The sequence below is a fragment of the Montipora foliosa genome, unplaced genomic scaffold (assembly GCF_036669935.1).
Source record: "Montipora foliosa isolate CH-2021 unplaced genomic scaffold, ASM3666993v2 scaffold_419, whole genome shotgun sequence".
NCBI lineage: Eukaryota > Metazoa > Cnidaria > Anthozoa > Scleractinia > Acroporidae > Montipora > Montipora foliosa.
This window is the reverse complement of record NW_027179722.1, coordinates 12,501-37,500: the sequence shown is the minus strand read 5'-3', so window position 1 is coordinate 37,500 and position 25,000 is coordinate 12,501. Positions and strand designations below refer to the sequence as shown.

Sequence of the window (25,000 nt, the reverse complement as noted above, 5' to 3'; positions counted from 1 at the left end):
TGGGAGAACAATTTTTTTTAAGGAAAATTAAGATATCACACAGCCTTTTTACGACATCTCTCAACTTCCTGTATCGCCATCCCGAACAATTCTATTGTGCTGCTTCTTGACCAGAAAAGATTCTTGGTCAATGCAGCGTACCTGCATGACGTATTCGCGGGTTCGAAAACTGTCGCTTTACTTATCGAAACATTGGACGCCCATTTCGTCATGTAGCATATGCATGGTTAAATACCTGGAAAAACATTCAATTCAAGAAGACGTCCAAAGTTTTGGACATCCATCTTTTACTTGTCTATTTAACAAAACTTGGAAGTTTTTACGTAATCTCAACTCTCGCTGCTGCGTTGAGAAATCATCAAGTCCTGCTCAGCCCGGAAACTTTAGCTGGCAGAGTTGCATGGCTTTTGATTATAATTAGATCATTTCCTTTTTTTCGGTATATGTTGTGACTGGGTAACGTAATTACCTTTGGTGCTGATTCCACGCCAGCCAATTGAAAACCCCCAACATCTTTTACTCAAGTTGTTCTTGCTATCATCTTGCAGGTTCGTGTTGCACTCTACAAAGATCGTCAAGAAGTGCATTCTCTCAACTTCAATGCCGTTAATGACAGTGCCGCATGGTTTTCCAAGGAAAATCTCAATTTTTCAACCTGGGATGACCTCAAAAAGGAATCAAATCTGCTGCACTTTGCTCTTCAACCAATCGATGGGCTTTCTGATCGCTCTTTTGAGATATCCACGAAGTACGATACCTGTGCAAGGGATGCAGGCTGGTTAATGATCAGCAAACGTACTAACCCATGTCCTTTTGAAAACAAAAATTCTCTGAGCATCCTTTTCAGCAAGACGACTTCTTTGTCCCTGTATAGCTCACCGGGTGAGTCTGACAAATCCCAATTTTACATCTAACAATTTCTGGATCGACTCGTGTTTGTTCCCTGGGGGATTAGGCAGGAAGGGGATCAAGGAATTCCAGCGTAACCACACCTCCCTCACCCCGCTTTGGAGGAAATACCAATCGAAAAAAGATCAGTAGAATGAACGAAAAAGATTCATGAAAAAATGAGGGCACTGGCGGCAGGCCCCCCCCCCCCCCCCCTTCCTCTCCCCACCCCCTTCTTATTCCGTCCCTAATTCTTAACTCGCTGCCACCAGAAAAACTAGTGACTTTTTGTTAAGGCCTGGCCAAACGAACGCAACATTTCAACGCAACATCTTGCAACATTGGTTTCGCACAATTGCAACATGTTGCATACGTTTGTCCACTGTGTTGCGATGTGTTGCGATTTGTTGTGATATGTTGCAACATGTTGGATCAACAATAATAAGGTATTCTCGTTTGTCTCACGATGTGGTCACTTGTGATGTATATCACGACGTTTCGACTGCATACTGCTAGTCTTCATCAGGCGATGAGGTCGACTGGTTACGCGTCATCTTTTAATTGGATCAAATTGTGTTAGATCAAATTTGAAAACGGTCAAATTTTTCGTGCAACATTTTGGATCTCGTATGATGTTGTACTCGTTTGGCCACGTTCACGCAACTTTGCTGCACTGAGGTATGCGCGCTAGGTCCACTTTGTTGCGCGCCTGGGTTTGGGGCACATAAACATCGACATGTTGCGTTGAAAATGTTGAAAATGTTGCGTGAGTTTGGCCAGCCCGTTCAACTCATGTCGCAACATCATGCAAGATGTTGCGTTGAAATGTTGCGAGCGTTTGGCCAGGCCTTTATACACGATAACGGTTCGCGACACAATCACATGTACATGCATAAGAAAATAGTCTCGATTCCTTTTTTTGATGTTTATATGCATCTTATGTTTTAAGTATCGAAAGTTTGTCTTAAAAAGTCAAATGGGGTAAAGGATGCCTGATGATTGTTTCAAAAATTACTTATGGGACTCTGGAGTTAACTGCGCTCGTGTATTTTACTTCTCTTCGTTATAAATACATTCCTTTATTTATGGCTTAACAATCCAACTTTTATCTATTTTCTTTTCACAGACACGGATCTAGCTGATGTTTTTGCTGTGTTCATCCGTTGACGTCGTTTCTTTTAATGACAAAAACTTTTACACTTTTCCATTGTTCGATTTAACTGATTTACTTCATAAATTGGTGCCATGGAGAAGTGGATAAGCAGCGCACCAATTTATAGAAAGAGCTACGTAGGCTTCTGTCAAGAAAAAAAATCTTATCAAACGCTAATCCTAACCATTGAACAATCATTGAAACCCAGCAAATAACTTTCAGTAGTTGTTCTAAGGATGATCAATTGTATTCAGGTTTTACATGTAATTATTTAAAAGTGCAGTCACTATTGCTCTTCTTACTGGTTGATTCATTAAGTTCTACAAATAATTTAGTACAACCTGCAGATAAGCCAGATAAGCGTTTAATTTTCTTGCAGATAACTCACTCATATTAAGGTTACGCGTTCTAGTTATGAATGAATGGCCAACACACTTAATTTGCGCCATATTTAAAAGAAGTTAAAGTACCTCTGTTTCGCCTTGATTTTTCGAACTTTGGCCTCTAGTGATTCACTTTACCGAGACCTTGATTATTCTGATGTAAGGAAAATTAAACTGTTTATAGCCCAAGGGCGGGAATGAGGGTACTCACTCCCGACAATTTAGGATAGGTGTGTGCCGCCAAGGTTCTCAAACCTTGACCCTATTCAAGTGTAGAAAATCGAGATTTTATACCCTTTTTAAGGGCGTGACAACCCAGATAAGGGCTTCCCCCTATGACGTGCGTCTTCCCCTCAGGGCATGGCGACACAAGGTAAAAACAAACTGCAAACGGATAATAGATATAACCACACACAAACCCCTTCCCACAAACTAGCAACCCGAAACATATATCTAAAAAAACTGTCTAAGGTCTCGGTAAATGAAAATTTTAGTACATTGCTCGATTTTGTTTTTATTTTTTTATTTTTGCCATGAGTGGGTCCTAAATTCTATTTTGGCAGAAAAAGAAAATCAGAAAGTGCTTTTTAACCCTTCTAAAATGAGCCTTTTCTGTTTCCCGCAATAAGTTGCCCGCGAAAAGTGATTGACAGCCCCTGTCTATTGCGTGATAAAACACATTGCGTGACGCAAAAATCAAAATTCTCCAACCTCCAGTCGGGACAGGTTTTAAGCTATCGCTTTGAAACTTTCAGATATGATGGATAATGATATAGACTCAAAAAGGGTGTGAGCAATTTTCCGTTTTCCCTTTGTAACTCATTTTATGTCAGTTTCTTTGCGAAAATCGCGCTCGAGATTCGACTCTTTAGTTTGAAATGCAATAATTCCGCTAATGTGAGACTTATGCAAATTTCCTTACACCTTTTTTTAGGTCTTTTATCTGTCAATCAGATGCAATAAAAGGGAGGTGAATTTCAACAACGCGAAAGGGCTGGAGCTTCAGCAGTAAACTCGATACCTCTGAGTTCGAGAGCAAGAAAATTAAGCGCCTTTTGAAATTCGATAAAATAAAGTAATTTAGTCTTTTAGCTTTCATTTGATATATAACTTGCCTTTGTAGCGAAAATACTCGCGCGACTAGAATTGTTTTCTGTGGGCACCTCGTTTTCATTTACCGAGACCCAAAGACTGTGTTATTAAAGCTCAAGTTTTGAAGGAAAAAATACTTGAGTTATACTAATTCTAAACTTTCTACTAAGTTTTTAATAATCTTAATTAATCAAGTGAAGCTATGATCTTCGCAATTAGGAACGCAATTTTTGCAATTGCGTAGAGAAGCCTGAAAAATTCAGGACTTCAACGGGGTTTGAACCCGTAACCTCGCGATTCCGGTACGACGCTCTAACCAATAGGCTCGATTACAAGCCGCTGTTTCGGGAAATGAGCCAGCGCTCACTCCCGAAATCTCGGCTGGACGCGTGAGGTGAGCCATTGTTAATCTCCGCCAATCAGAAACTCGCCTGCACAAATCCGTCTGGCATAAATTATATGTTTTGGCTGCGAAGGTATTCTTTGACCCGGCCTGTTCGAGGTTTACAGTGCTTTAAGGTAAGAAACACCCAAGATTGCGACAACGAAAAGCGTTCGAGAAGCTGGAGAATGGGAATTGTGTCGTTTTCTACCGCCTGAGTTCGCAAACTTCACTGATTTTCCAGATGGCGCCAAGGTCAAAATACGGCTTTCAAATCCATTGCTATTGCAATTTTCTCCTCATACTTCGTTAATGTAAGAGCAAGTAAAATTCCTCAAGATCAATTGAAAGTACTGCTGAGTTTATTGCTGGCAAAACGAAGGGGCCGATGAGGTCGACTGAGAGCTAAAGCAGCCGAATATTTCGTCGATGATTCGCCGGTTGAATTCAAACTCACATCGATCATTTAACCACAAACTCAAGCTCGTATCATCTGGAAACTTCGCACAGACGTTTTAAGCATTGTTATGTAATTTCTGTTTTCTTAAAATGAGTGTTTTTGGGATGTCTAATGCTATTTCGCCGCCACTATTAACTTCGCATAAATTATATTTTTAATTTACGTCTATGGCTCACGCGTCCAGCCGTCTCTTCTCGGGGAGGATACCCGAACTCGAGTGAGCGGCGGGAAATCGAGCCTATCTAACCAACTGAGCTATGAAGCCACTGACGTTGGGAGCTGGTCATTTGTGGGTTCTAATGGTCCCGTGAGGAATGAATCAATGATGAAATGGTATATGAAATTAATCATATATGAAGTGCGGATATGAAATCAAGTGAAGCTATGATCTCCGCAGTTAGCTTCACTTTATTTCATATCCGCAGTTCATATATGATTCATTTAATATACCATTTCATCATTGATTCATTCCTCACGAGACCATTAGAACCCACAAATGACCAGCTCCCAACGTCAGTGGCTTCATAGTTCAGTTGGTTAGAGCGTCGCACCGGAATCGCGAGGTCACGGGTTCAAACCCCGTTGTAGTCCTGAATTTTTCGGGCTTCTCTACGCAATTGCAAAAATTGCGTTCCTAACTGCGAAGATCATAGCCTCACTTGATTTCATATCCGCAGTTCATATATGATTTATTTTATATACCATTTCATCATTAATCTTAATTAATAGTGAAAAGACAATAATACTTTTTCCACTCACTAGAAATTTGAATAAAATTAAACTAACAGTTCAGTTCTTTAACAAATCAACAGTTCAGTCTTTCCACAAACCAGCTGTCCAGCTCTTTAACAAACCAACAGCAATTCAGTTTCGACGTCAACTTCACACCTCGGCGCGTTCTTCTACTCTGGTTCTTCATTCTCTTGTTTCTTAAACTTAGCGCCTTAATCTCTTCGTGTGACTTCTTCTCTTGCCGCCGCTGACAAATGGGCTTTGTCTTGAAATTTTCTGGCCGGCTCCCGCTAATGTCTCTTAGCAGTGATACACTCAGCTCTCGGTCTTTTCCTTTTCCCTCAGACCTTCGTGTTACAACCTTTCCCTGTGCGTTTCCTACATGCGTCAACCTTGCGCCACTTCAACAGCCAACGTTTTGCCTGGTATATATAACCTGGGCCAACGCCCTGTCACCTATCCTTCGCAAACAAATTAACACTTAAAATGCTTTCTTAATTTTTCCTACAGGATACAATAGTGTTACAATAACATTCCACATAACAATATGACGTTAATTAGAAGATAACAAGCGATGTTAGTAACACTAACTAATCAACACTTATTAACTACAATTTGACAACTATGAAGCAACGATTTAAATATAAAATAGAAGAAAAAGACATAAATGCGATAAAGGATTTTCTTCTGTGACACCCCCTGACGGCCGCGTGGGAGTGAGAAGCGCACGTACGGCAATACAAGCTATAAACGTCCTTTTAAAATCGCTTTGTTAAACTTGAAAACGCGGTGTATTCAGGCGTGTAGTAAAGTTTTAACAGGCCATACCTTTTTCGTTTTGCGCGTCGGGGTGGATAGTGCAATTTAGTGACCCTATCTAAGGAATAACTACCAAAAAAGGATACCCTATTTAAGAACTGAGCACATCAAAAACCCTATCGCGCTGCACATACCTGCAGAGCGTATATAAGAGATAACCCCCCCGTCCCCCCATCCCCGCGGGTTTATAGCAGAGTAATTGTTAAGCTGAACACGGCTTCAGTTTAAGTGCTGTATATTCCTCCAAGAAACACGACATTTTCAAGAGAAAGCAAGCCACGGTCCATTCACTCATAGTTCAGACATTCATAGTTCAGTCACGCAAATTAAGCTAATAAATGCATTTTAACACCGATTTACTTAATTTGGAGTTCAATATCCAGGACAAAACTGTAAAGTCAGTGCATGAGGGTCTTAGATTACTTCAGCCTTGCACACGACGTCAGATGAACACCTTGCCGTTCTAACTCCTCGTGACTGGCCAGTTGTGCGAACGCGAAGGCAAGGGCGAGAGGTGAAGAAATAAAGCGGCTGGGTATTATTAGGGAAAGAGGAAAACCCGGCTCTCATTTATTTGGCATTATTATCGCACGTCCCGAAAGCGAAAAATCTCCGAAGCAATCAGTTAACAGGGAATGGTCTTCCGGAGGCTTGGTTACGTCAATATACTCTCGCACACGAGGCAGTAACGGCTTCATTTAAGAAAGGCGTATGTACTCAACGAGGCCGATGAGGAAGCAGTCCGTATATACGAATCTTTTGACATCACACCGGTGCAGGAAGAGGAACGCAAGAAAATTCAAAATGCGGAAGGATAATCTTTCGGGAGAAGAAAAGACTCCTCAACACTCCGGCTGTTTCTTATCTGTATTTGGTCTTCTCGGGTCGATCTTCAACTAGTCCTTGCTAAACTCTCTATTTGTTAGGTATACAGCTCTTTTTATATGTTCTTAATCTGACTGAACAATCAAGTGCCAGCCACACGTCAAAATGACGCCGACATGACGCCTGCAAGACGCACTACGCCTGCGCGTCAGCACATTAACAGGTTTGTCAACACCAGACTAGCACGGACGGAGTACGAAGTTACAAAAACTTCAAGGAACGAGTTACAATATCTAGAATTAAGTTAATTTGCTTAAATTATTTCATCTATGATTGTAGTTATACAGTGAGGCCAAGCAATTTAATGAAATAACCATAGCTACAATTTTTATCGTTTAACAAAAATAATTGATATATCGCGAGCAAAACAATAAGAAAAAAAGAGAGAAATAATGTCACTACACGTACAGGCAGAATGTCAGCAAGAGGCGCCCAAGCGTTCGGCGTTTACTCCTTGAAGTGGAGACGCCGGGATATCAACTATTACATTTCTACTTAATAACACATGTTACAACCGTCCACTCGTGCTTTTTATTTGTCTTTCAGTGGCCCCGTGGTAGCTGGCCCGCTTTTTTGATATGAGATTTGGGATTTGTGCAAGTAGAGAATAGGGTTGTAGGAAATAACTTGTATTTGGTGTATTTTGTATTTTTTGTATTTTGTATTTAGTAAATTTAATTGAGACGTAAAAAACGTTAGGGACTGTGCAATAATTATCAGGAAGGGGGCGTCCTAAAATGAGCTTCATCAAAGGAAAAATTAGATAGGTCCCCCCTCCAGCAGCGTCAAGATTAGCTCTGACCCCCCCCCCCCCCTCACGTTCTCTCAAAATTATGATGTGTTCCCCCCCCCCCCCCCCTCTCTCTAACCCGTACCTTTATTCACCGTACTGCAACGCATTCCACTGCGTCGTCAGGGATGAAGAGCACCTCGAAACTTTGTTCTTCATAATCGTCAATTTCCGAATCGTCTGATTGTTCATTATCTTCTTGGTCTTCGGAACTGCTAGATTGCTGCTCATCCGGGTTTTCTTTACCTTGAGCTTCCCCAGCACCTAGAACACGAGCTACGAGTACTGCTTTCCCTCCGCTGACGGGTAATCCGTGTTCCTTTAGGTAGAGTTTCAGTTTACTTGCAGACAGCGAGTTGACTTCAACCTCGTCGGACCAATTAATGTCTGGAAGTTTGTTCCTTTCCGTTGCCCGTTTTTTTGCTTTCATTGCAAGGAATGTTTGGTGCTCTATGAAGTGATTACAGGCATTCACGTCAATCAAAAAGTCGTCGCACAATTTCTGCACCTCTTTGCTGTCGACCCTCCTCCCAGTGGCAAACAATCGCTTAACTTGGATGCTTGGCAGGAGGCTATCGATTTCCTCTCTTGGCACAACAGATAGAATGTATGTACGCGGCGTAGTATTGCTGAGAGTAGGAACAGGGAACCAATTCCCAGGAACCCCCGCAAACCAACCTTCGTGCTCGCAGGACTCACAGGTTGGCTCGCACGTGAACTTGAGGTATTCCAAGTAGTAATGTCCTTGCCTCACGTGATCATCCTTCAGCCTCTGTAGTTTCAGAAATAAGGCATTCCCACGCATCGTGGGCCTCTTGTTGACAGGTGCTTTCTTCCATTGAATTAGATACTTGGCCAAGAAGTGAAAAATCTGCTGTTCCTTTGGATAACTGGGAACAGAGATGAGAAAATCATGTTTTCCAGGTCCCAGCTCGTCATGAATTCTCTCCGACACTTCTCTGGCCAACTTCCAGGTATTTCCTACCTTCCACGAAAGGCAATGTTCTTCGACCTCTTTCAAGGTCATGCTTTCCATTTGAGAGGCCGCAAGTCCATGAAATGGATCGGCAGGTGGTTCCACTGGTCGCCCGGTCGCGAGAGCTTCGCCGATGGCAGCATTAGTCCTTTCTGCTTCATTTTGAGCGGAGTCGTGTGGTGCTCTATGAAGGCGCATGCGGTGATCGGACTCGAGCAGCTTACAAACCAACACAAACAAATCCTGGACCTCATGGTTGTGTACTCCCGCTCCCGGTCCTTTATCAGTTAACTCCAACATGTTAGGATATGGAACAGGGCGATTCGGGTATGTCTTCACCTTGTCACAAATGCTGTCACATAAGGCCATAAGCTCATTCGAATCCTCTGGTATGCTGCATGTTGTCAATTTGAGCAAGAGGTCTTCAACGCCAAAGAGTAAAGCATTCATTTCAACTTCGTTAGATAACTCTGTGATATTCACACCGGTGTTCTTGAAATGAAGAAGAGCATCACGCAGACCATTACTGAGGAGATCTTTTCTTTTTTCCTCATATAAAGGGAGAGATTGGAGGTCGATGTCGTCATCGTCAAGGGAAGTACAGAAGGAATAGAGGAAACAATGATGTTGGACTTTGAGCAAGAACGTCGCCACATCACTAGGCAGCGATGATGGGAGGCAGAAAACAGTAGGATGTTCTTCAATTAAGGGTATCTGCTCAGACGCCCAAACAGCTCCAGATGACCCAAGTATCTCTCTATCTTTAGGCCTAACTGTAACGAACGACTGATCGTATGTGCGAACCAAAGACTCTTTGTCATTTACATCGGTTACCTGCCACTTCATCACTCTAAAAGCACTTGGTGTAAGCTGATTCTCAATGCCAACAAAGTCATGTCCTCTGTACTGCTGAGGATTTTCAGTGGACATAAAAATGCCTCCCCCTCTTGTTCCCTGCCACCCAACATCTGTCCCTGCTTTTAGCGTTGCCTTGTCATCCATGCTGATATCTTGGGTAAATGAACGAGCAGGGGAAGCAACTCGATATACCGCCAGTCGCACCATTTTGACATGTGCTCGTTGGTAATGAGTGTCAATATGGGTGTCTTCCAAAGTCTTTTCAGGCTTCTTGCATGTGAACATGTATCGACCATTTGCCGCCTGGCGATGTCGTTGACCTTCTCTAGTACGTTGTTTTCTTGGTTTCTGCCAAAGTGCGACAGTCCTAGAACTTTTTATAGTCGGTTTTCCTTGTTCCTCCAGATAGTAATTTGCGATATCTAGTAGGTCTGACTCTTTAACACGCCCTCTATCACAGTACATCACAGCATCACGCCGACGTCGTTCAGCGCTACTGTCGCTTTCTAGGGTTTGAACTACCATCTCCACTGTCTCTTCATCTAGTTTGTTTGGGCGACCTGCACCAGTTTGCCTGGCTTTCAATCGGTTCTGTTCGACTAGATTCTGTGCAACTCTTACAACCATAGCTTTAAATGCTGGCGAATCTTCTGCGGAAAGTACATTAGTTTTTTGCTGGCAACGCTCTTCGACAGCAGACATCTTAGCCTCGATCGTCTTGCGATTTACTTCAGACAACAAGCTATTTGTCAATGCTTTTTCCAGATCAGCCTTTTGTTCATTCAAGTGCTGAATGTTATGCTTTAATCGGAGGACTACAATGTCCTTGGCGGCTATTTTGGCATTCTTGCATTCTTCTATGATGTATTTCACCCTTTCTAGGGAAGCATTTGCAACAGTAGGCTTTATCCCAGAATCATTCAATTGCTTGCCTGTGCACACAATAAAAAAGAACATTTGCCTTCTTCGGCTACTTTTGATCTTCAGTAAAATATTCAGGTTAATAATCATCAAAAACAATTACCAGAAAATAAAATGTTAAAAACTGTTGTTTTTATAGATGGATGAGAAGAGGCTCAGACAGAGGCTTATAAATAAAGGTTATAGATAGAGGATTTTCGAGGGTCACAGAACACCTGCTTTCACGCGTTCACTAGATGTTTGTGTTCATTATATAGGATGTGTGATGTATATAATATAGGATGTATAATGTATATAATTATATAGTTACTGATGTTTACCTGACAACAAACTTGACAACAGTCTTCTAACTACCACTTTGCTCCATTCTGAGTCAAGTGTCTCTAACAGACCTTGAACAAATTCAAATGAGACAGAGGCTTCTTCTTTTGTTGTTGCCTTTACAGAATCTGCAATTTCCTTGCAAAACAGAATAACTTGCATTATTGTTTAATACGCAGTACCCTTATTGAATAAAAAATATATTTTTAAGGGCCTATCCGCAGTATTTGGGTCAACCTCAATGGCATAGGTGAACCTAGGCAGCAGGTTTGCCAGGGGACTCACTTTACAAAAAAAGGTTGAAGTATTTTTATTGAGTGGCAATGCATAATGATAACCAATTATTTGAGAGTATCCACGATGATAATCGCAGAGATCTTGATGGCAGTTTCTTAGTTACACCAAGGGAATCGCCTTACTTAACTTAGGATTACACGGCATATTTTTGCTAATGCCTTGTTTTTAAAGAAACACTTACATTTAGCAATCCAGATAGCTCGACTTGATCATTCTGTAATACGACGAAGTACGTTTCTTGACATCTAAAGATATAAACACACTGACCGTGCTCTGGGTGAAGGAGGTCTCCTCTAAATTGGTTCCTCTGTTGTTTCAAAGTTACATATTCCCTGTCTTTCGTATAAACAAAATCCGCATACAGGTCAAATGCTAACTCGAAAGAGAGATATCCTTTCGATCGACCAGTCATAGCGAACTCTTCCTCGTAAGATGCTGGCACCAATAGGCTATCTAATACTGCAACAAGACCTTCCAATTTCCGCTGTTTCAAGTGACCTTTGGTCGTGTTTAACAGGCCAAGGAGCTTATCTCGGGTCTGCCCTGCTGTCGATGTTTGCAAAGATTTAGACAAAACATCACTTATTCTTGCCTTTTCCAAGATATCGTTGTTTTTTGAGAATCGTGGCAACGATAATACATCTTCACTCTCCAAAATATCCGTTTGTTTCGCCATTGTTGCTCACGCAGGTTTGGTTGAGTCAACGGTAGACCTGTGGTATAAAGTAGCAGTTCGTATCCAGTCTTTTCGATGAGTATAGGAACGCCAGTGCGATTTTCACATAAACACACGAGACACTTCTGCAAAACACACGAGACAACCCTGCTTGTGCAGGAAGGTTTCTCCGAGAGGATTACAAGCCAACTCCCCATGATGACAGCAACATCAGACGTTGCAAAAAAGAGGCAAATGATATCCAGGACAAGCTTAATGCTGTCGTAACCAAGTTAGAAAAACACGACAACAGTCTTTTTACAGACAATGGCAAACTGAAGACTGGCCTCAGCTGTTTACACAATTTTAATGCTGAACAACGTCATTCAATAAGTCTCAAGTCGGTTTAAACGTTCTGCATCTTGTAGAAGACCTGGATAGGGTGATGGGTAAATATAAAGCGACATTTCCTATTGGTGCCAAATCTAAAGCATCCAAATCAAGAAAAAAGAAGGAACAGAAGAAAAAAAGGGAGAAGAAGAGGATTGCTGCCTCAGAAAGCCGTAGGACCCGAACCTGTATAATTTTTCGGTCTTTGGAAGGTGAACCCATTGATGACAACTATGAAACAGAAGTATGTGGCATTCCTCAGCTAGAAACTGTAGACCTAGAAACCCTCTCGCTGTTTAAATCCAGAACAGACCTGGCATGTCTGCGGGACCTCTTAAATGCCAAATGTTTTATTGGCAAAGCTCACAACGTGGTTTGTGACTTCCGTGCATGAGCTATTGTCTCAATCTATCATATGTTGACATTCTAAATAAGTTAAAGCATGTGTTTATGTTGATGCAATATTTAGACTATTTGGAAAATGTTTATTTATTCATTATCGAATTTGTGAAATTTAATTAAGACCCCCCCTCAACTTACTTGAAAAATCTGATGTAGAGCCCCCCCCCCCCCCCTCCTTTCCATTATTTTAACTTAAGGCGCCCCCTCTGGTTTTAGGGGCCCCCCCTCCTGATAATTATTGCACAGTCCCTTACTGAACAAATTACTCAGCGTTTCAGCTTAAATGGATAAATCTCTTCTGATCACAGTGGAAAATCTCTCAGTCTGTCTTTCGATCGGGCGAAGTAATTGAATCCACTTGGCTCCAATATTTTAACTAGTACTCCGCTTCCCGTCTCTGCTATTTCTGCTTTATCTTTTCAAGACTGCCTTTCCTACAACTACAACTGTTTAAGAGTGAATGTCCGTAAAAATCATGACCGTATGTCCGCGCCATCGTGGAAAGCTGGGGATTGGATGGACAAGAGGAGCTACAAGATGCAGAATACCCCTTGATTTATCCAACCACGGAAAAGGCCGCAATAAAACCTGGCCAAAAGGAGACAGAGGACTAGGAAAACATGAATCGGAAGTGGTATTTCGTAAGACTGGTGTTTTTGTTCAGCCCGGATCTGGTAAGATACTTAAAACTCAGTTTAGTCAAATAGAGGTATACTTTTACTATTTTTAGTATTGAGCTATGTATTTTCATTTTTATCATGATTTTTAATGCCTTCTTTCGAGGAATATGCAGGTCATGCCGAGATATAATAAAGTTTCTTAGCGTCTGGTCTACTGGCAGCCGGTTTTTTCTCTAAGGGTCACTAGGACGAGCGCTTAGTCATCGCGAACTCGAAAGGGCGGTATGGCGTTGGCCGTGTAGAGAAGTAGGTGAGACAAGGGTGGTATGGCCGAGTGGGGAAGAAGGCGAGACGAGAGGCAGTGAGGACAACAGCAATAGAAACACGTTGGAATGAATGTGAAAATATTTACATATCATCCACTTTCCTTTGTCTTTGTCCTCACTGCCTCACTATCAAGCTGAATGTTAATACATCGAAAAAGGCCTATTAAGAGGCGACGCATATTTAGTTTATTAAGACTTCTCACAGTTCTCAGTAAAAAGGAGGCTTAACTAATTGTTGACAGTTTTGAAAGAGAAAAAGTGTGAATTTGGAGCAAAATACACCGGCTTTCCGACGAGACCTGGCGTTTATTTTTAGGACAGCGCCTAATGGAGTAAATACAGTATCAATTAGCCAATATCAAAAATATCATATTACTCTTTGTTTGTCCCTCCAAATTTTGCATAAGCATTTTCTCCAGTTTCTCTTGGGACCATTATAATTCCCAAGTGGAAATAAAAACAATTCCTATGCAAACTTTTGGAGAGTAGTAGCCAAAACGAATGAAGGAAAAATACCGAACATTCGGATATAACATTACAGCAGAATAACGACAAAAATTGAAACAAAAAAACTTTAGAAAAAAAGACACAACCCCGGCCCCCGGCCCGGCGTTTAGGCTACTACCCTACTGGAGGGACAAAGAAAGAACCCCTGTTCCTGTGAAAAAAGAAATCCCCTGAGCATCCTTTACAGCAAGAAGAAAAGTTGCTCCGTGTATAACTCAGAGGGTGAGTCTGACAAATCCCAAATTTGCAAATAACTAATGCTGGATCGACTCGTGCTTGTTCCATTAGGGCATTCATCAAGAGGTGTTGAAGACATTCCAGTGAGACCGCAACCCCCTTGAAAAACGAGAAGAAACTAAAAAAAAATACAGGAAGAAAAGGAGGGAAATGGCTGCATCCCCGTCAGGCGAATCTACTGTAGCTGTAATTCGCTTGATTTACCTAACGTTACAGCGGCCATGTTTGTGTCCTTGCAGGAATAGGAAAGGTACCCTTATCTAATTAAATGTTGTTTTCCTTATTCAAAGGAGTAAAACGCTTATAGGTGGTGTCTGTGATACCGTCTGTACAAGCGCTAGCCAAAACTGTTTAACTTCTTCCTGTTCGCTCAATAGCGGTGTGCCCTGTTAGAATCTCTCTTCATATCACCACAACTATTGTCGCAGGTATAAAAAGCATCTAACTTTTCCTTCTTGCGTGTTTTCATGTGCGCCATTTTGCTGTTTACATGCATGTTGACATTACACGCATAACTAAAGATATTCTTAAAAATACAACCACACTTTTAAGCTTAAGGAACATGTTTCGTTGTTTGAAACATCGAAACATGTTCCTTAAACTCAAAAGTGTGGTTGTATTTTTAAAATTGTTAGTAAGACTGTCTTGTGCTATCAAGACCATTTGATAAGTGAAGATAAAAATACGCAGAACGATGTTCACACTTGTTTCATAAGTATGCGCACGCACAGTGAGCTCCTGAATCGGAGAACTGTCGGAGAAGGTTTGGACTGATTTCTCGTTATCCCAGTTTTCTAACATCATAAACGAAACATGGTCACATGTATACGTGCAAGAAAATAGTCATGATATTTCTTTTTCCGGCCATTTAATGCTTTTTTTATGTTTTACGCGTGGTTCATTTGTGGAAGGGATGACTGATGTACTTAATGAACTCTGGAGTTTATTGCGCTTGCGTAGTTTACTTCTCTTAGGATTATGTGCATCGTTATAATCCAACTGTTATCTATTTTCTTTTCACAGATATGGACCTAGCTGATGTTTTTGCTGTGTTCATCCGCTGACGTCATTACTTTTCATAACAGAAACTCGCGTTATTGGTATCACGATCAGTCACACCTTTGGGGAACTTTTTACATTTGGCCGTGGTTAAATTTAGTTGATTTACTTCATAAATAGATGCCGTGGAGCAGTGGATAAACAACGCACTAGATAAACAGGACACTTTTCCTCGCCCTATTCTTCTCGCCCGCCGGACTTGCAGGCTCCGCTATTTACTTTTCAGATTAATCTCTAAATCACAAAATCCTAAGCACTCGGAGAAACAGTTGAATTTTGCCTAATTTTGCGACAGAAACAAAGGTTCTATTCAGTATGACAATTTGACATGGTTTGAGTTTCTTTTGCTTTTTTTTTTTTTTTTTTTTCAAAATTGACTTCTCCAAATGTAAAGTTTTGCCGAATATCAGCGTTGAACAACATTTAGGAGTAGATAAATAAACTCATTGGTTAACTTTTGATCTGGGATTAGCAATAATGGACTTTTGAACAACCGGGCGCTGGTATTTTCTCTCTTGCTAAATTTGCTGTTTCTGCGTTATTTGCGATTCTTGCTAGCAAAGATTTTGCCGTCGTAAGAAAATTTCATGCTAGCAAAAGTTGCCAACAATTATAGCAAAAGTGGATTAGAACTACTTGCTTTTTAGAAATTTGGCCAGGAAAAAGAACACCAGGCCCGGCAAGCGACAAAGGCAAGGAAGGGCCCTTAAAAAGCCATGGATTTATAAAAAATTCGCAAAAGTAACATGGATTTTGTTTTAGGACGGCAAAATCGTTGCTAAGAAGAATCGCAAATATCGCAGAAACAGCAAATTTAGCAAGAGAAAAAACACCAGAGTGACAAAGTCAGAGGGGCCCTCAAAAAGCCGCAAATATCGCAAAATCGCAAAAGCAGCTAACAAATGTTTGCTAACGCTGTTAACCCTGGACATATCTTTAAACATATTTTAAAATTCTGATATATGATCGCATTAGCTTTGATTTTCTCGACACTGGGAAGAACGCGGATACCGTACTGTTTGCCAGGGTAAGTTATTTAATTTGTACTAACCCAAGAGAAACACGTATCCTGCCTACACAACGACGGAGTCATAACTTCACTGATTGATCGGCAAGCATGGCAATTCATTTTTAATTCTGCAGTCGTTAAACGTGGAAGTACGCTGTGCAACCACAGGTAGACAACATTGGGGATTCGAGGCCACATCATGACCACAAGTTACTTGATACGGTTAATTATTGATCTCTTACATGTACTATAATTTCCAACGGTCAAATTCGGCTCGATTAAACTGATCAAGGGAAATCTTCCTTAATATGTACAAATTGCAATCCGTTTTAATGACAGTCAGATAAATAAAATTCACTTAAGTACATTTCATTTTCTATGTTGTCTCGAGTGTTTTGATGGGTTTTTGGGCCGGTTTATTTTCCAGCTCCACACATTCACATTTCGTATTTACGACAGTGTATTTGACTCCGTCATGTGGCCTCGAATCCGTATGTTTTGACATGCATGAAGACATGAGTGCTGGCGAATATGCGTCAGAAAATAGATCCGCCCATTGACAAGGCATTTTGCTAAAAGACAAGCAGCGACAGTCTAACTTGATTGGCTGTTTGCCTGACGCCACATTCCCACGTCAACTTATTTTTGATCCCAAAAGTATCGATTTGGTCATTCCGGCTCACGCAGTGCACAGAGCAGTGTACCTCTCGATCTCTACGGTTGCTCTCTTTCAGATCAAGCAACACGATGGCAAATGTTGGGCTCTATTTCCTGCTTATCGCGGTTGCGTTTGCTTCTTTTTCAGAAGCACAAAAACCCAGCGATCTCACTCTATCCGCTTGTCACTGTAGTCCAACGATAAAGGTGTCCGTGGAAGGTGACAAGTGCGACTTGTGCGAGGCAAATAAACAACTCCAACAAGACATCGACCACCTGAGGAAAGAACTTCAGACTGTGAAAAATCGAAGCAGTCAGATTCAGCCAGGTAAAACACAATTACTTATGAATGGATTTAGCTTTTAAGCTCAGTTAATGTAGCATTTTACCGTTAATCGAGAAGGTGATAAAATCGAGCCCCCCAAAGCGCTCGAGTTTTTGTTCAGGCTTCTTGATGAAAAGACATTCGCATTGATTTTCTAGTTAGGTGCAAGGATCGCTCAATAATCGCTCCATCAGTTTATCTCCTATTCAAGAAGCCTTTTCAATATGCCAAGTGGTATATTGACCGTATATCACGGACCCTTTAGCCATTTCTTTCAAACATGTAAATTGAAGAATTGTCGGAAGCATTCCCTATTTGTTAGAAATCCACGACAATTCAAACTGTAAACGTTTTGACAATTCCGCCACACTGTTCGTATATCACAACCCTTTTCGGGCAAATCACTACTACTCGCTGCCAGAAATGGGAACTCCCTGGCTCTTTTTGCATTATATAATGAAAGGCAAATCTCGTTGGTTTTTTGTGCAACGCAATTCCGATCTATCAACCGAACTTGAACTCTATTGAAATACTAATTAATCAATATTCGACATAATCTTCCAATGAATAAAGTTTTCAGATCTACTACATGATCTGCAACGTAGAGAATTCATGGTCACATCCTGCGCTGACACGCCCGATTTTATGCAGATGCAAAGCTTCTCTGCTCTGCATTGATTTTTCCGCATTGCAAATTAAGTTCTTAGGCAGATACAATGTATATACGTCAAATCACCTATTTTTCGCGCACTTGAAATTCAAGACTTCATCACACGCGAAGTTGCTCTGTTTACTTGAATTTTTTTCCGCAATGGAAACTGAAGTCTTGCTCATTTTTCTTCTGCTGGTAAATCTTTTTTTTTTTCTCCTCATTAGTGCTCAAGAAGTAAGTTTTAGGATATACTCTGTGTGCCCTTGTAATAAATATGCCAGCTTCAATTCACCATGCAATCGCCCATTCAGTATTCGCATTTAAAATCCACGTCACTGTAATAAATCAAAGTGCCGACATAAGGACCTCTCAGAAAAAAGCTAACTTATCTTCCCCAGATTTTCGGCTATAGCTCTGAGCCAAAAACGTTTTAAGGTCAGGAAATATTTTCTTTTTGTATAATAGCATTTGTAGCTTGGAATGCAGCAACAAATAGATGAGCAAGACACATTGATGTGCAATTAATCCTGTAACATGATCATTTAAATGAAATAGTCATTATTATCAATATACGCGGCCAAATAGAAAATCGGCCTCTTCAAAACACACGCTCAGCGGGCTGCAAAAGACTGACAGCGGACTGCTATAAATGCATTATCAGCCCTACAGCTGATTGGTTCTTGCTTCAACTTTGTGATATGCCTATTATTTATAGACGATTTTACGCATTTTTTCGGTAATTTTAAATACGTTCACTGGACTGAGTTGATTCTTTAATAGCTTGTTCAACCAACACTTACATGATGATTTGAAGTGACTTTGAATTCGTTATTCACTTAGCTTGTATTATTAAAACTCGCATTCTTGATATCATTTGGCCTTGTTTATTGATAATAATGATAATGACATGACTTTTTTCGGGAATATTGTTTATTTGCGCCCTTGTAGTGTCATTTTAGGGCGCAAATAAACAATATTCCCGAAAAAAGTCATGTTATTCCCTTTTTGTTTCCTACTTAGAGGCGGTATTTTTAGAATAAAAATTTCTCTCGTTACAGATATAAATAACTAATAATATAAAGTTTTTTGTGCAGTACAGTAGTTAGCAGTATTTTGCACATTAGAAACGACTTAGTAGGATAACAGGGTGAGTAGGTGACGTGGGGATGGATGAATCTATACAAGCTGTACGAAAATGCTTTCTGTTATGTGTCTCAACAGGTTTCCCTACGAGGGAATTCGACCTTTATTTCACCAACGTTGGAATCAATGATTACGTTATCCATCATGGTCTGGAGGTAACCAGTGCTTTTACGATTTGCCTCCGAGTGCGTACCACTGAAAAGACATCCAATTATCTGTCAGTCGTGAGTTACAGCTTGTCAACGAACTACAATGAAATCGTGATGGGCAGGATGTCAGACATTCGGTTCTACGTCAACGAACAATCAGTGTAAGGGAAAAAGTCAAGATTATATCAATATATCATGATCGAACTTTTATGGCAAGGCATTCGTTTAGATTTACGGTTTGCAGTCTCGGGTGGGTTTGATAAGTGTATCAGGTTTCTGACCAATCATGTCTGAGAGCTATTCAGGAGGCGAATATAAGCCCGAGCTAACATGTGCTCGCCCCCTTTTTAGTGCTCACCATCACAAAGTGATGATCGTTTGGCTCTCATCGCAATTTCACATTTCCCTTCACCTCCTCCACCGCCTGCCTGCCATTGTTTGTATACCTCTCTTTCTATATGCTTTGTGTTACCCTGTGATGTGGCGGTAGTCCTTTGAACTGAGTAAACTCCGTCGCCTAGCGGTGGTCAAATTTTTACTCCAACCAAGACTCAATCTCTGGTGTGTAAACTCTCTTTCGGAAACGAGTACGTCATCACGCGAAGCTCTTGGTCGCGTAATGCACTTAGCGTTAATCGAATTAGTAACGTGTGGTAGAGCAGTAACTTACTCCATAACTGTCAACGGAGCTACGTTTTGTTTTCCAGAACGTAATATGTAGCTGTAATAGTACACGATATTGTTTTGGTATCGTAAATCATTATAGTGCCATCGTAGATTTCTTCGGAAAATAGCTTCCTGAGAAGACACGTAGTTACTAGTAAAATGCTAAACCCAGAAAGATTGAAAATTGAGAAACATTGGCTTCCAGGCTGACATGAAGTTCAACTTCTTTTTCGCGACAAGTTTAAGCGTGTGCTCTGAGCGTCTGACAGTTTCCACGACAAAAGTCCACTGAAGTTAACCCTTATCCGGCGGGGTTAGTGTCTGGATGGGAAACTTCAAAATATACGACTTGCTACCAGAAACATAGGACCGAAAATTCTATTTTAACGCTCAAAAATACGAGCTAAGCAAGCTACAGAATTTGTTAGCCTGCCTTATGCAAAACAACTATTTACGCAAAAGTAAATAAATATTGATACACACTTTGTAGCAAGAGCGCAAGGACGTTTTTAGGAAGTGTCGATGGAGAAAAAAAAATTGTCACCAGCAACAAAATTTGAAAACAACATAAATATTTTGCCACGAATATAAAAGTTGCCATCAGCGAAAAACGTTTTGGGAAATTTTTGCTACTTTCGATTTTTCTATTGTACTTTTGGCTGCACAATTAAATCGCAAAATCGAAAGTGACATCGATTTCACCGGCCGTCTGTGATCAAATTACCTTGCGTGTTACTATCCACTGGATTCAACTGTGACAAAATGACGGCAAGACATCGGATTGTTGTTTCGTTGTTTTGCTTTTTTTGTTCTTTCAAGTGTTATAAAGCCACGATGTGAGAAGAAATGTGTGAATTCAACACAAAGATCACTATTGTCCAACACTTGCAGTTGACTATTGTCTCTGCAAAGTCAAAAATTCACTCTCCTAGATCAGGTTATTAATCACCAGGTAATTCCATCCTTTGTTTGAAATAGAAGCTGCTGTATTATTCATCCGCGTCACAAATTTTTGCCGCTTTTGGGGCCATTTGTTGAAATTCAAGCACGCTTCCAACGGACCCGTAAAAAACCCTGTAAGTTGCAATTCTCGCCGACACCAAAGTTTGTTGGCCACCGAACAAAGTTCAAAGGGAGCCCTCGACTTAAACTTGTTGTTGGGTTTCTCTTCTCTGCCTCAAATTAACGACAATGCAGGCAGAAAAGAGAGACCGTGGGAAGAGGTAACTGATATAAAAACCCACGCATTTTTCCCTCGAAAGGAAACCACAGGGTCAATCCGGGAAACAGAACTGACAGTATTTTATTCCATGGTGCGAGTACGCTTTTATGGCAAAATTTCTGTCTCTGGCCGCTTTCACAGGCAATTTGTGAAAACTAAGGTGCGATATTTTACTGTTTCGTTTATTCTGAATGAAGAGTTCATAATTTCTATTACCGGACAAAAGTTTTGCGCACAGCTCCGTGGGAATTTCAACCTAAACAATCTTATCGGTCACAATGATAAAGATGAAAATAGTTTTCTACAGACAGCCCCGATGACAATGTGTGTAGTGCGCTTATAAAGTGTACTACCACAAATTACAAACACAATTGAGAGGCTTGACTGTTTGATGACATTTAGTGCCATTTACCTGTAAACTTGGAAACTTGCTGTTATTTGCACTCATGTTACAAATTGATTTATGAGAACTCCACTCTATTTTAGGCATTAAGAACTGAGTATTTTTTTCATGTATATTGTTAAGCATGTAAACCGTGTTTTGGCATTGTTCGTTTGTCAACATCTGCGTAAGAAAAGTACAGATTTCTATGGGAGAAGGTCACTGGCAGGCTTACTTCCATTTATTGGCCATAATTTTAAAATGCATGTATGTGCCTGCCTTATGGTTCTGATTAACTGACAAAGGTCGTCAATGCAAAACCAACACTGAAGCAAAAGTAGATTCCTTTCAACACTGAAAACTGAAAACTGTTTGACAAGTGAAAATGAATGACATTAATTTACCTTTTTGCAGAGATACCGGTGTATCTGTTGATGACGGTAACTGGCATCACGTTTGTATCACATGGGAGAGCACGAATGGCTCTTGGAAAGTTTACAAAGATGGCAACGAGCAAGCCCAAGGGTCTCAGTTGAAGACTGGTTATAAAATAAAGACCAACGGAATCCTCACTGTCGGGCAAGAGCAAGATTCGTTTGGTGGCGACTTTGACCCAACTCAAAGTTACCTCGGAGAGCTGACGGGCCTCAATATCTGGAACCGAGTTCTCTCTTTAAGCGAGATCTTGAAAATCTCGAAATCGTGCCATGTGGGGCAGGGTAACGTCAAGAAATGGTCTGATTTTAAAGTAGGAATCAGAGGCAATGTAAGGGTTATCTCCCCATCGGCTTGCGAAGTGTAAAATTCACCTTTAGTTGTCTGGCATTGCTGCATGAAAGCATCATGAATCATTTTTTTCAATAAATGTTTTGCCGTGTGTATCGCTGTTTCATTATTGGCTTTGTTTAAAGTAGATTTAACGAAGGAGGGTGAACATTGGTGTCTGAGATTTTAATCACATCTAGTCCATTAAACGTTGGAACTTTTGAAACAATTACAGCCTTTTTTAATCGTCCGGCCAGTACTGCAACTTTCAATAAAATACCCACACTTGATGTGTGAACATTTAATGGCACTTTCTAGAGTATGAGGGGCCTCCCAAGGAGGTCGAATATCCTTTGGATTGCGTTTAACAAAAACTCTCAAATTCTTAAAATATCAGAGGAAATGTGCTGCCTTTGAAATTAGATCCTTAATTTTTAGAGTTTCAAGTCTTGTGAACAAGGACTGTAAACCGTAGCGCCTGTCTCGCAATCCTTAACTTTCAACACTTGTTTGGTTTAAGAACATAGAATTTGTTAGCGAAGAGGAAGACAAGGTGTTCCGGTTTTGTGAAATGTGGTCGGCCAGACTAACTTTTTGTAGCGTGTAAGACTATTAAGCGAATGCGACTACAATAACAAAATCCCTTTAGAACGGTCGGGGGATTTGCCAGGAGCTAAAAAATCTCACTGAGATACATAGCCTCCGGATCCCACGCAGCGTCCCCCGGTCTTGGGGTTTCGTCACGCGTTCCTCCCCCACCAGCCAGGTGATCTGGTGACGTAATTCGGAGGACTGGGGAGAAAAATTTTAACGCCGTATCCCACAAACACGCGCGGCCTTTTTTTCGAATTTAATATGGCAAAGGCGAGATTAGAGCTTGTCGGGTCTACTTGAATGTTCTTTCAGTAACAGGAAATGTGGTAGACACTGAATAATCTGTTGAGTTTTGGCGATGGAAATACTGCAGGGAGTTTGGGAACAACACCTAAGGCCGTGCGCGGTTGTGGGATACGGCGTTGAAATTTTTCTTCCCAGTCCTCCAAATTACGTGTATTGGCTGTTTCGGAATTCTACAGTCGTCTTTTCGTCTCACTTCTTAGTCTCCTCTTGCAGATAATTGCAGTCGTATGTGGAAGATTTGTTCGCGCAAGGATTTCGTTATTGGTGACTTTGTCTTGCCAGATGATTCCCAGAATTTTACGCAGACAGCGCAGGTGGAACATATTAAGTCCTTTCTAAATTCTCCTGTTCTGAGTTATAGAGGAAGGTACCTCAGTATGCATGCTACGTACATTCTGATCTTGGTCTTCATTGTGAGCATTTTGTTGTTCCATGCTCTCTTCCTAAGTCTACCAAAAGATGTTGTAGCTGTGGGAAATTAACTCTCGCGTCAATTAGCCTATTGGAAATCAATGAGACTTCAATTTACACGATGCGAAGGGAAATTTGCTTCCCAACAAAGGAAAATAACGCGAAAAAGAGGGTAAATTTTCAAATTTTGGGAAATTAACGTGTCTGCTACACCAAAAAATCTTGTTGGGAACTGGAACAAATTACAAACAAGGATCGCGCAATATTGGCCCTAATCATATGGGTTGGAGCTATAAGTTAATAACTCAGACGTCTCGATCTGCGATGGAATGAGGCACATTAATTTACGATATATGGGGTTTTGCACCAATCTCTAGAGACACAGATAACAATGATGTAATGTTCAATTGCTGGTAGACGAGCAAAAAGAGCTAATAAGAGATCATTTGTTTTATGGCGGCGATTACGTAACGTGAAAACCACCTCTTATTGCTTATTTTTAGAACGGCTCCTAATAGATTTTTGCGAGAACAAAACGTAGCTGCATTGCGTTACACGCACGATTTTGCATTTAGCGCGAGGAATTCCCCGTGCGGCTTCTTGGTTGCGGACCAATCAGGATATTTCATGGTCATTAAGACCAATCTGATTGGCCATTCTTTGGCGGGACCTGTATTCTAAATTTAGATAACAGGGAGTTCAAGAAACGACGACGGCTACGATCGTGCTGCACGTGCTGTACGCATTTTTGGAATGACCAATTTGTAAGGTTTTGACAACAACATGGACAAACTGAAGTAAATCTTTCTTTTTCTCTCTTTACTTCAAATCCGTATGTACCAATCTGGAATTATCGTGAAATACTAATAACGTAAACTGATGGGCAAAGTCCAAATGAGAGAGATCGATACTTCTGGCTTTTAAGTAACGCAAGACTCTGTATTGTGTCTCTGAGTGACTTTTGTACACCGAGAAACATTTGCACACATATCCTACCAGTCTTGTAGTATTTGTATGCTCGGAACTCTAAGTCATTTTCTTCTAATAGTTTTTATAGCCATAGTTTCAGTCTACTTGCATGTATCGAGGTTTTTGAATAAACAAATGGCCTTGGGATAAAGTGCTTCCATACAGGTCACCCTTTCCAGAATAGACTCCTATTAATTTAAGAATGTTTGACTCTGGCACGAAGTCTCAATAAGAGTAAAACACAAACAGCGGTTACAAACATTTGCTCGAACTGCATAAAGAAATTCGCTAACAATAGAGCCTTAATTGAAGATGTCCGTAGTGAAAAACTTTATCTCTATAAATTCGCTAGTTGTCAATCAAATTCGTTAGTTCCCAATTCGTTTCAGTGGTATATTTGAAGTTAAATTTATCGGTAACTGAATAATGATCGCTTCTCATGGTGTATGTTGTAACATACGAAACGTTAAGTGTCTAAAAAGTTATGCAGTTCAACCAAATGTTTGTTACAGCTGTTTATGTTATATTCTGATTTAGACTCCTATTACTTTTAACCCAGGAGATTGGACCCCACAAATGGGTCACTTCTCCATAACT

The 25,000-nt window shown here is 40.7% G+C and overlaps 2 protein-coding genes across 3 annotated transcripts in view; both read left to right on the top strand.

Moving 5' to 3' along the window:
• The window catches only part of LOC137988449 (uncharacterized), a 52,540-nt gene extending 49,411 nt beyond the window's left edge, over positions 1-3,129 (top strand). For both annotated transcript variants that reach the window (XM_068834433.1, XM_068834434.1), the window contains exons 7-8: positions 549-882; positions 2,015-3,129. In XM_068834433.1, the coding sequence (XP_068690534.1) occupies positions 549-882; positions 2,015-2,055 (375 nt within the window). In that variant the 3' untranslated portion in view covers positions 2,056-3,129. The remainder of the gene's footprint in view (positions 1-548; positions 883-2,014) is intronic.
• A 13,721-nt stretch (positions 3,130-16,850) lies between these two features.
• LOC137988451 (neuronal pentraxin receptor-like) lies at positions 16,851-22,237 on the top strand. Its single transcript, XM_068834435.1, has 3 exons — positions 16,851-17,147; positions 19,018-19,249; positions 21,773-22,237. Exons 1-3 carry the CDS (start codon positions 16,910-16,912, stop codon positions 22,158-22,160), a joined length of 858 nt encoding a protein of 285 aa, XP_068690536.1. The 5' UTR covers positions 16,851-16,909; the 3' UTR covers positions 22,161-22,237.
• The last annotated feature ends 2,763 nt before the right edge of the window (positions 22,238-25,000 follow it).